General features: G+C 44.5%; 1 protein-coding gene across 3 annotated transcripts in view; it reads right to left on the reverse strand.

Moving 5' to 3' along the window:
- Nucleotides 1–13,264, reverse strand: part of SPTBN1 (spectrin beta, non-erythrocytic 1) — a 135,829-nt gene that overhangs the window by 33,016 nt on the left and 89,549 nt on the right. For all 3 annotated transcript variants that reach the window (XM_030489245.1, XM_030489244.1, XM_030489247.1), the window contains 10 exons: nucleotides 12,322–12,434; nucleotides 11,520–11,707; nucleotides 10,406–10,523; nucleotides 9,234–9,392; nucleotides 8,317–8,619; nucleotides 7,355–7,508; nucleotides 5,921–6,791; nucleotides 5,643–5,780; nucleotides 4,268–5,024; nucleotides 3,819–4,021 (listed from right to left, as the gene is read on the reverse strand). In XM_030489245.1, coding sequence (XP_030345105.1) covers nucleotides 3,819–4,021; nucleotides 4,268–5,024; nucleotides 5,643–5,780; nucleotides 5,921–6,791; nucleotides 7,355–7,508; nucleotides 8,317–8,619; nucleotides 9,234–9,392; nucleotides 10,406–10,523; nucleotides 11,520–11,707; nucleotides 12,322–12,434 — 3,004 coding nt within the window. The remainder of the gene's footprint in view (nucleotides 1–3,818; nucleotides 4,022–4,267; nucleotides 5,025–5,642; nucleotides 5,781–5,920; nucleotides 6,792–7,354; nucleotides 7,509–8,316; nucleotides 8,620–9,233; nucleotides 9,393–10,405; nucleotides 10,524–11,519; nucleotides 11,708–12,321; nucleotides 12,435–13,264) is intronic.

Raw genomic sequence — 13,264 nt, forward strand, 5'->3', positions numbered from 1 at the left:
TTCTTATGTTGAGAAAATAATAAAATTAGCTCCCGGAGAGCGCTGGAAATACTAAACTCAATAAGGCTGAAAGGAAACCAAGCAGGGATATCAAACAGATGATGACATAGCTTTTCTTTAAGTCCTCAGCATAACACTTTGGCACTTAGAGCTGTTCAACTGTAAAAGGTTGTTGGCTTTGGCTGTCCAAGACAAACTGGAGTGGACTGGAAGATGAGTATTCTCCGAGGAAGAACAGGGCTGAACTGTAACAAGGTTTAAAGTGGATACTTGAAGATGTGGTCATAGTATTTTGAGGATGGATGCTCCTGGAACAGGCAGGAATTTGTGTATTTTCATCATAGAATTGATGTGGGGGCTAGTGGGAATAAAGGGCCTCAAGAAGTCATTTAGTCTGTTCTCCTGCCTCAAACTGATTATACATAATTATTACTAATTGTACCTCTACATTACTAATTCCTTGTTTATGTTCCCCTAAATTCTTTAAAAGCTCCAATGACAGGTTGGACAGGGCTTGGAGCAACCTGCTCTAGTGGAAGGTGTCCCTGCCTGTGGCAGGGGGTTGGAACTGGATGAGCTTTAAGGTCCCTTCCAACACAAACCAGTCTGGGATTCAGTGATGACAGAGATTTTACAATTTTCTGTGCATAACTCCCACTACCACTAGAAAGCTTCTCCTGCTCTTTACTACCAGTAGTATGTCAGAAGGGCTTTAGGTAGAATAAGATTTGCCCAATGATCCCATGCTCCCATGCTGTCCCCCGGAGGCCCCTGAGTGCTAACCATGCTGAAAGCTGACAACATCACTTGTGGTTTAACTGTAAAGCCTGTGGGTTTCAAAGCTGGTGCAGGAGTAATAAATCTTACATGTAGTGTGAATGCAATTGCCTGCTGAGGGTACTGAGATATATATGCAAGGCAGTTTTACCTTCTTTAGCTGTTCCAGCAAACAAGAGGCACTCTCCTTTCTGAATGAGCAAGAACAAAAATTACTTCTATCTTCTGCTGAGCAAAAAGCTGATGAAAACTAGACCCAGATCACAATGTGAGTGAGATCTGCCACTGCCTTTAAACCAAATCTCACTTGCAGAATCGGAGAGGCCATGTCTTTTCTAGTGTCTGGATAAAATGCAGAATCAGAGAGGCCTCTTTCAGACAGGCTGAGAGAGCTGGGCTGATTCAACCTTGACAAGAGAAGACTCCTTAAGGGGAGACCTTAGAGCAGCTCCAGTGCCTAAAGGGGCTGCAGAAAACCTGGAGAGGGGCTTTGGACAAGGGCCTGTAGGGACAGACTGAGGGGAATGGCTTTAACCTGCCACAGGGGAGACTGAGATGAGCTCTGAGGCAGAAGCTCTTCCCTGTGAGGGTGCTGAGGCGCTGGCACAGACTTTTCCCAGAGAAGCTGTGGCTGCCCCATCCCTGGCAGTGTTCAAGGCCAGGTTGGACACAGGGGCTTGGAGCAACCTGCTCTAGTGGAAGGTGTCCCTGCCCGTGGCAGGGGGTTGGAGCTGGATGAGCTTTAAGGTCCCTTCAACACAAACCATTCCATGATTAAATGATGCTGTGTGTAGGCCCGCAGAGTAGGGCAGTCCCCTTGCACTCCTCCAAGAGTAAAAGGAGGAGGAAAAGCTTCTCCTCTGGCTGGCAGAAACCACAGCAGAAGTGACCAAAGCAGGGACAGTGGCATCAGGGAGACCAGCTCCTTTCCTAACTGGAAGAGCTTGTAGTGATAGCTTTATTCAAACCCATCCTCTCTGCCTCCCTCACCTTCTCCATGTCTCATTCATTCTTCCCTGCGAACTGCACTAAAAGATTGTGCTCCTACTCCACTGTGCTTCTGCACTCTCCTTCCTCAGCCTGATGCCTCTCATGTCTGTTTAGATGGTGACCATTTCAGGGCAGGGTCTGCCTGCTCTACCAATGGATAGTGGGGTCTCCTCTGGAATAGCTTGAAAGCGTATGAAAAACAGGATTAACAATGCTCAATACTACAAAGAGCCCCATATGGGAAGCGTGGAGCCGCTGCACATACTTGTACTTGTTTGTTTTGTTCCTTTGTTAAACATCCAGGTGGAGCTTGGTCGGGAGAGCAGTTTTGTGTAAAACCAAAGAGGCTTCCTCTGCTACCACTCCCACTGCACCCAGCCCTAAGGCTTTGTTCTGGAGGCTTATCAGCCCTACAGACTCCGAGAGCAATCACAGGGATTTCCTGAAGAGCAGCACACCGGATGGTTCCTGCAGAGCTCTGCATAAATTGCTTTGGGATTGAGGAAACACACTGGAAAAAAGCAGTAGGCTTAATAAACTCCAGTCTCTGGGACTTGCCGCCATTCTGAGGAGGAACTCCAGCATGTGGCCTACAGGCAGCACAGCCCAGGTGGCCAGATGGGGTGCACAGGACAATGGGGACACTGAGGAGTAGCTGCACTGGGGGAAACAGTCACCAGAACACCACAGCCCCGCAGCAGGATGGAGGCTGAAGCTGCCTCCCACTCCAGAAAGGGCTGCAAGAAGCAGCTGACCATTTGCTACTATATCCTGTCTATATATACATATACTGTATATACTACTTGTCTTCTAAGAGTCCAGAAGTTGCAGAACGGAGACCAGAAGGCCAGGATCAAGTCCTCCTCCTTTCATAAATGGATGGGAAAACTTATAGCAGAGGACATCATTGAAAGTCAGGGGGTAAATAAGGAAAATTGATTTCCTAGCTTTCACCTTGACTGTTCTCATATAATCTCTTCCTGGCCTTTGCAGATTGTTTTTGGGATCTAAAAAGAGTCAAGCTGGTTAAAGAGAGAATGAAAACCTGAGGTATCCTTGGGGTCAGGTTGTCAGTGGGCTCAGAGGCCCTCAGCAAGCTCTGGGTACAGGAACATCCACCTCTTCTGAAGCCATGAGGCACAGCTGAGGTGGGTGCATACGCAGTGGGCCACCAACACAGGAAAGGCACAACATTTTCTGAACTGCTTCAATTCAGTTTCTCCTTGAAGATACAGGCATCTGGATAACCCAGAGCTTACAGCTATGGGAGGATGCAAGTCTGAGAGAAGGGTCCTCAGTAACATCTGACGCGAAAGTTTGTATGAGCTTACTGCTGTGTTCTGACACTCATGATTGAAAAGCACATTGAAAGACTCCACTGTTATTCAAACCCAAAGCCAAAAGAACCATGAATCACAGCCATCAAACCTGAACATTTGGTTTTCAAAGAAAAAGAAACACTTACTGTTCTATTACATCCATGCCACAGCTAAAGACACAAAGCAAAAGACTTGTTCTAGGATGAAAGACACATTTGTACCAGGGCTTCCTAATCTGATTTCAGAAGGGCCAGACAAGTTGGAAGGATCAAAGCCAGGCGGGTGGGGTGAATACAATGCCAATTCCACTCTTGAAGAGCCACATTCCTTCCTCAGAGGACAGGCAGGAATACAGTGTTCTAATTAAATCAGCCAGGAGGTAGCAGAGGAAAACTAAGACTTGTGGAACCAGACAGAGAGAACTGCTACAGCTCCCACCATAACATAAAGTCTGTGAATACTGCAAGAGCAGTGCTCTTATAGCCAAATTCTGGGTAGTGAGCTCATTACCAAGGAAGTCTCTGGAAAATGGGAGAGGTAATATTTCATTAAGATTAGCCTGGCACATTTTTGAAACATTACAATCCTTATTTTTCCACAGGACAAAGAAAACAGCCTGCAACAGGCATTTTCCAACATGTTGCTTTGCCTTTGGAGTCTGGTAAAAGGTCAGCTCTCAGAAAACAGGATTAAAGCATGAACAGCTACATCCTGCCATCGTTCCCACCTTACCTGTCATCAATAGAGTCCACTTTCTCTTGGATTTTATCCGAGTTGATGTTCCCATCACTAACCAGCCTCCTGCCAGTCTCTACAACTGCATTGATCTTTTCTTCATTGGCATCCATCGTGGTCATGAAATCCTCCTGTTTTTTAATAGCAGCTTCTGCTCCTTCCAAGGTAGTGGGCATTTCCGTGTGTGCCAGAACATACTCCTGTGGTTAAAGCATAAAGCAGAGAGATAACAGTATTACACTTGGGCTGTGCTGGCTGCTCCAACAACAGATTCACCACACATGAAAAGAAATGTTTCCAAGGAGGTAAAAAAAGCAAAGTATAGTTAAAAAAGGGCAATTTATCTGTTTGTAGCTCTCCTGCCAAATGATCTTGTTTATTACCTGCAGTATGTGTTGCCAACATGTATAAGGTTATATACAATAAGGTATATCTTGACCACTTGCCTGGTTATTAAGAAATGCTTCTGCTTGCTTGGTGTCTCTGAGAAACAGCTGGTAGGCATGAGACTGGGACAGGAGATTTTGCCTGTTCTCCCACATTTTGTGGAGCTCATTCCAGCCAGTGTCCAAAGCTTGTAGGCGCTGGCGCAAGAACATGTACTGAGCGTCAGTTTGCCCTTGGGTCACCATCTCACCCATGTCCCTCATTTTCTGATAATCTTCCTCATAATTGTTGATTTCATTCTTAATGTTCTCATGCTGAGTGAGCAGCTTCTCCGCCTCCGTCAGTGTGTTTGGCATGTCTTCGGATGCGATTGCAGTCTGTGTTCTGGACAGCCAGGACTGGAAGTCATCCAGATCCCTCAGGAACTGCTGCAGTTTGCTTGCCTCTCCAAGGGACTCTTCCCGGTTCTTGAGGGTGGTCTTCATTTCTTCCCATACATCATTGATTTCTGCAAGCCGTGAAAGAATAGCCTGGGCCTGGTCGGGATGCTCCGATTCCAGCTTTTCCGCCTCTTTCTGTAGGTCACTGAGCTTGGCTTCAATGGCCACCAGGTCACGTTCCATTCCCGTCAGCTTCCTCTGCAGGGCCATCACCCCTGCCAGATCATTACCCAGATCCTGTGTGGATTCGATCACTTTGGTCTTTTCCCTGATCCAGGATTTGGTTTCATTACATTCAAGGTGGTAGTTCTGGATACTCAGGGCAGAGAGCAGAGCATCCTTCTTCCTGTCCACCAATTCTCTGAACTGGCTCCATCTGAAATTGTGTGGAGAGAAAAGCAGAGACATTGAGATTTGTGTATAATAAACACATTGACATTGCTGAGCAGGCAGTTGCTCACATTAGCTTGGTAAGCCATGAAATAAATAACCTTATTCATGGCTTTTCAGTCCCTCCTATATCATCAACAGCAAAACAACCATTAACTCAACCATGGTGTATATTAGAATATGGCAAGCATGAGCAACACTGAGTCCTTAAAAGTATAATTTTTCCTCAAGTGAAAAATTGCTCATTTTCACACTAGACGGTACATCTCATTTTCACATAAAACGTACTCTCTTGGTTTATTTTGAAGCCAAGAAAATGAGCTTACATGAAATTATACTGGTTTCTTATCATAATAGTCATTAGAGTAAATTCCCAGCTCTCAAATCACTCAAGATCTGACTGAAGTCAATAGCTAAGCTCTATCCGTTAATCAGATAGTTGAAAGACAGCTCTCTTTCCTTCTGAAGCTTTGAAAGCCTACCTTGAATATACTTCAGGTAACAGTATCAAAGTGTCTTTAAAAACACATATAAGAAACAGAAGTGACCCTACTGTACTTGTCTCAGCTGGTGTCCTGTTCATGAGCATGAGGCCTTCACTCACCTTGTGTTGAGCTTGTCTTGCTGTGCTTTGATCTCCTTCTCGCTCGGGTGGCCGCTGTGCATTAGCTGTCTAGCAATCTGGTTCACCACTGCCACACGCGATGCCTGGTTGTTCATTTCTGGCTCTAAGCTTTCAAATCTGAGAGGAGAGGAAAAACCAAACACTGAAAGATCATGCAGGCATTGAGGAATCCGAGCCACAGGCAAGATGAGGAAGAAAGGTGGTATAAAGAACTTCCACTCAGTATTCCCCAAGCTTCCTGGTAAAGGCATTCTCACCTGTGCTGGATCACTTCCAGGTCCTCCAGCTTCTCTGGAATCTGCATATTATTCAGCCACTTCTCCTTTTCGTCAATCCAAAGCTCACAAGCATCTGCCTCGCTGAACATCTTATAAAGAGCCAGGGTATCCTGCAAGGCCTGTTTACGCAGCCGAGTCAGCTCAGCAACTTCCTTGTACCTTTCCTCTATTCCAGACAATCTGCCTTGGACATCTGGAGAGCCGGCGTGTTCCTGCGGCAGAGCCTTCGCCTGTTCATGAAGAGAGTCAATGGTTGGCCGGTAGCTTGCAATCTCTTCAGCCACATCTTTGTGTTTCTTGACCAAGGACTGAGTCGAATATTCATCGTGGCCAACATCATTGCTGGAGACAATTTTGAGGATGTCCAACATCCATGCATCAATATCATCAGCGTCAGCCTGGAACTGGTGAAGGAGAGAGGCTTCCTCCAGACGCTTCTTCCTAATGGCAGATAACTGTTCCAAGTTAGCCCACTGCTCCCGGATATCCTTAATTCTTTCTCTGATCTTCTCAGACCCAAAATGCTCCTCCGCGATCATGTCTTCACCTTCTTTGATCGCCTGCTGGAAGTGGCCACTACGGCCACTCATTTCGTCTTCAAACGCCTTATGCTTACTCAAGAGACGGACAACACTGGTGAGGTCCTTCCCATAGTCATCAGATGACAGGATCTGTTCCTTCTCCCTGATCCAACCTTCTTCTTCAGCCATTTCCCAGAAGAACTTCCAGAGGCGCCGGGACTCCTCTAAGCGTGCCCGGCGCTCGGCCGCAAGCTGGCACAGCTCTTGGTAACAGAACTCCATGTGAGCAACACGGTCCCGGATCACCTGCGGGTCACACGGCTTGTAACCTGTTCAGATAGAGAATGTATGTTACAACTTGGACTATTGAAGCTCCACCATATAATTACACACATCAGAAAATACTGTTCTTTGCATGAAGCAATAAAAAACCCCAAAAGGAAAGATACTCGTGACCGTTTGCAGTGAAACAAAATTCACTACTCCAGGTTTACACCAGCTTCTACACACACCTGCACAAAATGATCATTTATTCTAGTTAATGGCACTAGTTTAGTGGAATTGCTTCTATGTAGCATAAATTGGGACAAAATCAGACTGGGTTTGATAAGCTGTATCGTTTGCATTAGAACCACAGAACTAATGGTGACTGCTACAGAGTTACACCAGCTGCTGGTTCGGAGCGTGACAACCCATGCAAAACACAATGCAACAATAAATTCTTGAGCAGCTACCTGGACAAATTAATCATTGACACAATAAAGAAGGAACAAAGGAAGCTGGAATGTCTTCTGGTGCTGATTTAACCTAACATGCCTTGCAGAACTAATGAGGCTTATAGATAACCTCATATGTAATTAAGACAAAGGAGGATGTGTTGACTGCCAGTTACCTTCTCCATCAGTGGCAAACTTCTGAGCAGATGCATTGACCCCTCTCACTCTCTCAGCCTGAATTGCAATGTCAGCTTCCACAAGAGCATGTTTCTGCAGCAGGTCTTCAACTCCTAACAAGTGTTTGCCATAGTCTTGAGACAGCAGAAGCACCTGATGGAAACAGAAAAGACAAGTAAAATGGGCTGAAGGCCCGAAGCTGTTTCTTGCTGACTCCAGGCATTATCCTGTTCTCTGTTGTGACATTGATTTAAGTCCAGAGAAACACCAGGCCCATAAGGAGAGCTATTGCAAATGTACAGAGACATGGCTGATATGAATTTGAGCCAGTATTTTTAAAATCACTGGCAACCATGAAGAACTTGACTGCTCTTCAATACAGCTTTCAGTCTAGGATGACATGGAGCTGAGTTAGCTCAGCAGGACCATTGAAAAGGTCTCAGTCCAGGTGCTGTGAGCTGCCACTGAGCTACAGACATCTTTCTTTCCTCCAACAGCTTCCAAGTTCTGCTGGCTGATGGACAAGAACAAAGTCATGGTCCTTTCCTTTCCCAGATCCCAGGAGAACAGACAGGAAGAAATTCATGCTTTTTAAAGCACAGAGGTGAAGAGGTGACTTGTTCCCCATGTAAATTGTGATGGAGAGAGATGATTTCATTCTCTTTCAACCAAAATTGTCCTCCTTACCCAAGCACTGTGACCTAAGCCTCTCACCCTTATGGGACAGGCTTGAAGCTAAAAAGTACCTTTTTATAGGAGTGAACTTGTTCTTTTTCCTTACTTTTTTTTAATCTTTAGTTTTAAAAAGCCATCCTAAGGTATAAGGAATTTGTTCTCTGCTCCTGACTGCGGATCTTCTGCACTTGTCTATTAAACCAGAGGGGTAAAATCAATCTGAATGATTTACCAAAAAGGACATCTACACCTTTCCAGAACATTTGGTGCATGTTTTGACACCCACCTTCATCTCATCCATCCAGTCCATAATGTACAGCATTTCCTGGAATATCTTTTGCAGACCAAGGTTCATCTCCAGGCGCTGTCTCCGTGCGCGGAGCAGCTCCAGGAGATACTCCCAGAGGCGGATAACGTTGTCCTTTCTAGCAGTAATGCGTTTGATATCATGGTAGTTTTCAGTCTCAAGCTCCTTTGCAACCGCAACCACGGCCTGGACTCGTTCTTCATATGCTGCAATATCAGTTTCAATGGCCTCGTGCTTCTTTGTTGCAGCTTCTACTGCTGGAAGGTCAAAGCCAAAATTGTCCTGTAAAGACAGAGACACTTCTTCAGTGATGGTTGCTGAGGAGATAAGCCCTAATGCTCAAACTCTAACATGGTTCCTGATGGGGCAGAATACACTTATCAGCAAATTTGGGATCTCAAAATGCTCTGAAAAGCCTTCTTTAATAAAGTAAAAGATATCCCTGATAACCAGAGAACCACTGTTACAATCAGAGATATTGCTTACTATCTCTGAGGAAAGAATCATGGTGGCCATGAGGATTAGGATGGGGCTTTGGAGGTTTTTTAAAGTCATCTCTAATATTAAAACATAAAACTAAATCCTGGGCTAATTCCACTGAATTGGCCAAAATACTCAGATAAAGGAAATCTTGACTGTGGGTAGATATTTCCACATCAGTATCTCCCGAGTACAGCCTGATAGATTCAAGAAAGGTATATCCAAATACATTAAAGATAGGATACATGGTGTGTACACTAAATATACATTTGCACACACATACAGCAACTATAAATATACACAGATTGAGTAAAATGGGAGGTATGGGGGAGGAAATGTCCTCTTGGCGAGCTCTGTATCCTATAATCACTCCTGGGAACCATTTGAGTCATGCAGACACGTGGTGAAAGCAGCACCTGAGAGACGAGACGCTGGTTTTCACTCAGCCAGGTTTCTCTCATAGCTGCCTTGCGATCAAATCTGCGTGCGAGTTGTTCCAGTTTCTCCTGTCGGATGAGCTCATTTCGCAGTGCCAGTTCTCTTTCATGTTCAGCTTTTTCCAGTCTTTCCCAGGCCTGAAGACACGGAGGAAAAAAATGCTTCTTCTAAACACACATTCTTATAGGAATATGATAAATCACAGCTGCTTTGCATGGAATCAGTACTGGGGCCACCCCAGCCAAGCCTCACTACACTGCTTATTTAGGTATATGCCAATAAATCTGGTTTGCTTTGGCTGGGCTTACACCTTGTTTGCTAATGTAAGAGTATGACTTGAGATTAGTTCTCCATTCATTCATTCATTCCTTTTCTGAGCAAGGGGTAGAGGACTTGTTTATCTCATACATTTTCTTGAGATCATTTGGGTTTGGCCTCCAACAAAGCTTAAGCAAACCTGGCTTAAATGTGTAAGAGAGAGTTTATTAAAGAAACATAATCTTCTGAGTGCTGCTCCTAAATAAGCAGATTCTATCTCCCCCCTTTAGGAAATGAGCATTACAGATTTGCGCCCTCTCACCTCTAAAGTCAACACACAATTGTTGTTCGTTATTACATCCACTATGGAAAAAAACCCCACAACTGCAGAATTTGGTTACTTTTGGTGCATACAAGTCCTTTTCCACCCAAAGCCAGAAGTTATTCACATGTGTGACATGAGCATTATAAAAGTCTTAGAAGCCTGTTGAAAGCCAGCTAATAACCCTTCAGATCTTCTTACAAACAAATATACTCATAATTAAACACAAACTACCCCAGATTCTCCTAAATCCTAACAGATGTGGAACTGCCTGAAACCCAAGTATTTGGGTATATATAGTATATATAGTATAATAGCCAGGAGCACAGAGGAGTAAGGCAGGGCTATGAGATCATAACCAGAGTGACTGAGCATCTTTCCAGTGCAGAAGATCTGAGGATACCCAGGTTTAGATTAGTGAGTCCAAGCTTTAGGAAAAGGTCAACCACCCTTATGGTCCCCACATTGAGACGGGAGATAGCAAATGTGTTTCTTCCCAGTGTGCTGAGAGAGAGACTGAAAGGAAACAACACAATCCTGAGTTGCACAGGAGGAGCTGGCTCAGTTTACCTTGTTAATGTCAGAGATGAGTTTGCCCTCCCTTGGCATGTATACTTTCTGATTGTTGGCTCTCATTTTGCTCTGGATGGTAAAAAGCAGCACTTCCAGGTTCCCTTTTTCTGTAAATCTAAACAGAATTTGATGAAAGAATTGAGTTACAATAAAGCTTTTCACTGCTCCTGAGATATAACAAAGCACTTCTTTAAAATATTGATGTTATGAATGGAGCACTCAGACAAACACCTTCGTCTTGTGTGAAAGCTGGAAGCACCTGAAAAAGCCCCCACATCCGCTGGCACCAGTTGGGTCACAGCAACAGAAACTTCACAGAAGCCACTTGTCTGTGTTTAGATTTAAACCCCCTTGGGGGACAGAAGACTGCATTTTAGTTTTATTCTATTACATGTGCTGTCCTGTTTGACTCTATCAACACATGAAATGGAAGTTTTATTTAAAGCCCACTGCAGTCAATAAACTCTTCCCACTGTTTTCCCTCGGTTTTATGCCTGGGAAATAAACAAACTCCATAGGCACTGGGGAACAGTCTGCAGTTTTAGATGTCTGGATACTCTGTAATGCTTTGGATTGTGATTATTATCCATTAGAAATCCTATTAGACAAAAATAACAAACAGATTTGATATCATAATGCTAAAAAGAAACTTTCCAGAAATAAGTTGCCCAGCTTTGGTTGTATCAGTTTTAGTAAGTGTAGGGTTGTCTTACAAAGCCAGACACACTTCCTTTTGAGGTTGGATAAGCAGTAAGCTCTTTTAATAGCAGTGTATTGGAATTACACACTGCTAGCAAGCACGACTGGTGATAGTACTACACCAGCATGCTACTACCACTCATATTGTAAGGCAGGCTTAGAAGTGCCAGCTCCCAGGACTCTCAGATCCTGCAGACAGGCTGTGGTTATCTGCACACTGAACAGCATAAAGCAAAGAGGCCCTGAGCAGTAACACAGAGTGCAAATTAGAAATGTGATAGCTGGGTTTCTTCACAAAATAAATCCTTAAGCCAAGATTAAAGTTACTTGGATGCGTTTGTGCTTTAAAAAAAATCAATGATTGACTAAACAAAACAAAACCACTGTTGTTTTAAGCCAAGATGAGAATTACTTGGGTGGTTTCTCCACGGTGCGGTAGGTGTTGAATGCCTGAAGCTGCTGCTGCACACCAACCAGGGAGTTGGCAAACTTGCGATTGTTGAGGATGATGATGGTTTGCTCAATCCACTCAAGGAGGTCAGAAGCCAAAGATTCATATTTCTCAATCATCTTCTCTGTCTCAATGGCATTGTCAAGCACCTGCAACGAGCAGCACAACGTGAGCAACAAGGGCAGCGCTCCTCAGCCATTTAAATCCAACAAGCTACAGAACAGAATCTGTTGGGAGACCTGACTTATGAATCAGACCACTCACTCCTGAGCGCCACAGGGGCTGGGATCCCTGAGGAATGAGGGCTTGTGTGTTCCAGCAGCGAATTCTCATGAACCCATAGCAATAGAGGCTTACAAAAGGATTCATGTTCAGTCTGCTGGCTGCAAAGACGAGAGCAGCCTTGCCAAAGGGCAGAGAATAGCTGCACAGTTTTTAAATGAGGGACTTCTCTGGGCTCCAGAAGCGACAAGAGGACCCAGAGGGTGAGGAGCAGTTAATGAGAAAGGAAAAGCAGCAATGATGCAAAATGAACAAGCAAAAAGAAAACTCCAGCCAAATGGTTTCTCATAAGAGGCAGCTGGAAATTAACTACTCTCAGTCACATGGGAATGCTTAACATTCAAAACACGCTCAAAAGCAAAGCTAAAAACTACCATAGGGTGGACTCTTAAAAAACTAACACCCAAGAGGGGGGGGGAAATATGTAAAATCAGAAATATTTCAACTGTTTAATGACAATTTATAATTGGAACCTGCAAACCTTTCCAATACGTTTTCCTTCAACAGCTAAAGCTTTCATCTTGGAGAAGTAGTGGTAATATGTCACCACGTAGGTGATGATTGACTTTTCATCAGGATGGTCAACACTGATATCTGCAAACCAAACAAGAGTTGTCTTAGCAGACTGAGGTGCACAGGTTAAAACAACAAAGCAAATCATGCACCAAGGACATACTGAAGAGCCAGAGATGGGTTCAGGGGCAGTTCAGCTCCTAAGAGTTATGTCCTGATCAGAAATAAACTCAGCAGCTTGGGACTGGTTCTGGATCACTTGGTGGTGTATACTATCGTACTCTGTCATTAGGAAGTACTGGGTTATCACTCTGTCTTAGTGTGGACTGTGGTTACAGCATGTGGCTGTGGGCTGTGGGCCTTTGAGTTAGGCTCCAGGCTTTGCCACAGCTTGTGCATGGCCAAAGAACCTCTCTAGTGCCAGTGTGAGTTGACAGAACTACTGGTAATTGAGGACTTCAATGCTGTATCAGCATTCAGAGAGAGGAATTCAAACCTAAGAGTATGTCTGTCCAGGCAAATCTTCTGAGAGATACAGGTGGAAAACAAATTCTTTCCTTTCCTGCAGCAATTCTGAGGCACTGGAAAATAAGCAAGAAGCAACTTGCCCAAATACACAGCGTCTACCTGCCCTGTGACAGGAAAGTTTCCTGTCCTAGCACTGAGCAGCTTTCCAATACACACAGGCTGGAACTCACTGACAGGCTGTGAAAGGAGGTGATAACTGTTTGCTAAAATTCCCATTATTCACCTCCCAGCTCACAGAAGGTATTTCTCAGGGTGGATCAGAAGGATGCCTCTAACTGGAATGATTTTGTGTATACATGGCCAGACCAGTGATCTTGTCAGATAGGGGAAAATAAACACAGGATTAAGGGCTCTCCTGCTACCAGCGCTCAGTCTTCTGCAGG

The sequence above is a fragment of the Strigops habroptila genome, chromosome 6, assembly GCF_004027225.2.
Source record: "Strigops habroptila isolate Jane chromosome 6, bStrHab1.2.pri, whole genome shotgun sequence".
NCBI lineage: Eukaryota > Metazoa > Chordata > Aves > Psittaciformes > Psittacidae > Strigops > Strigops habroptila.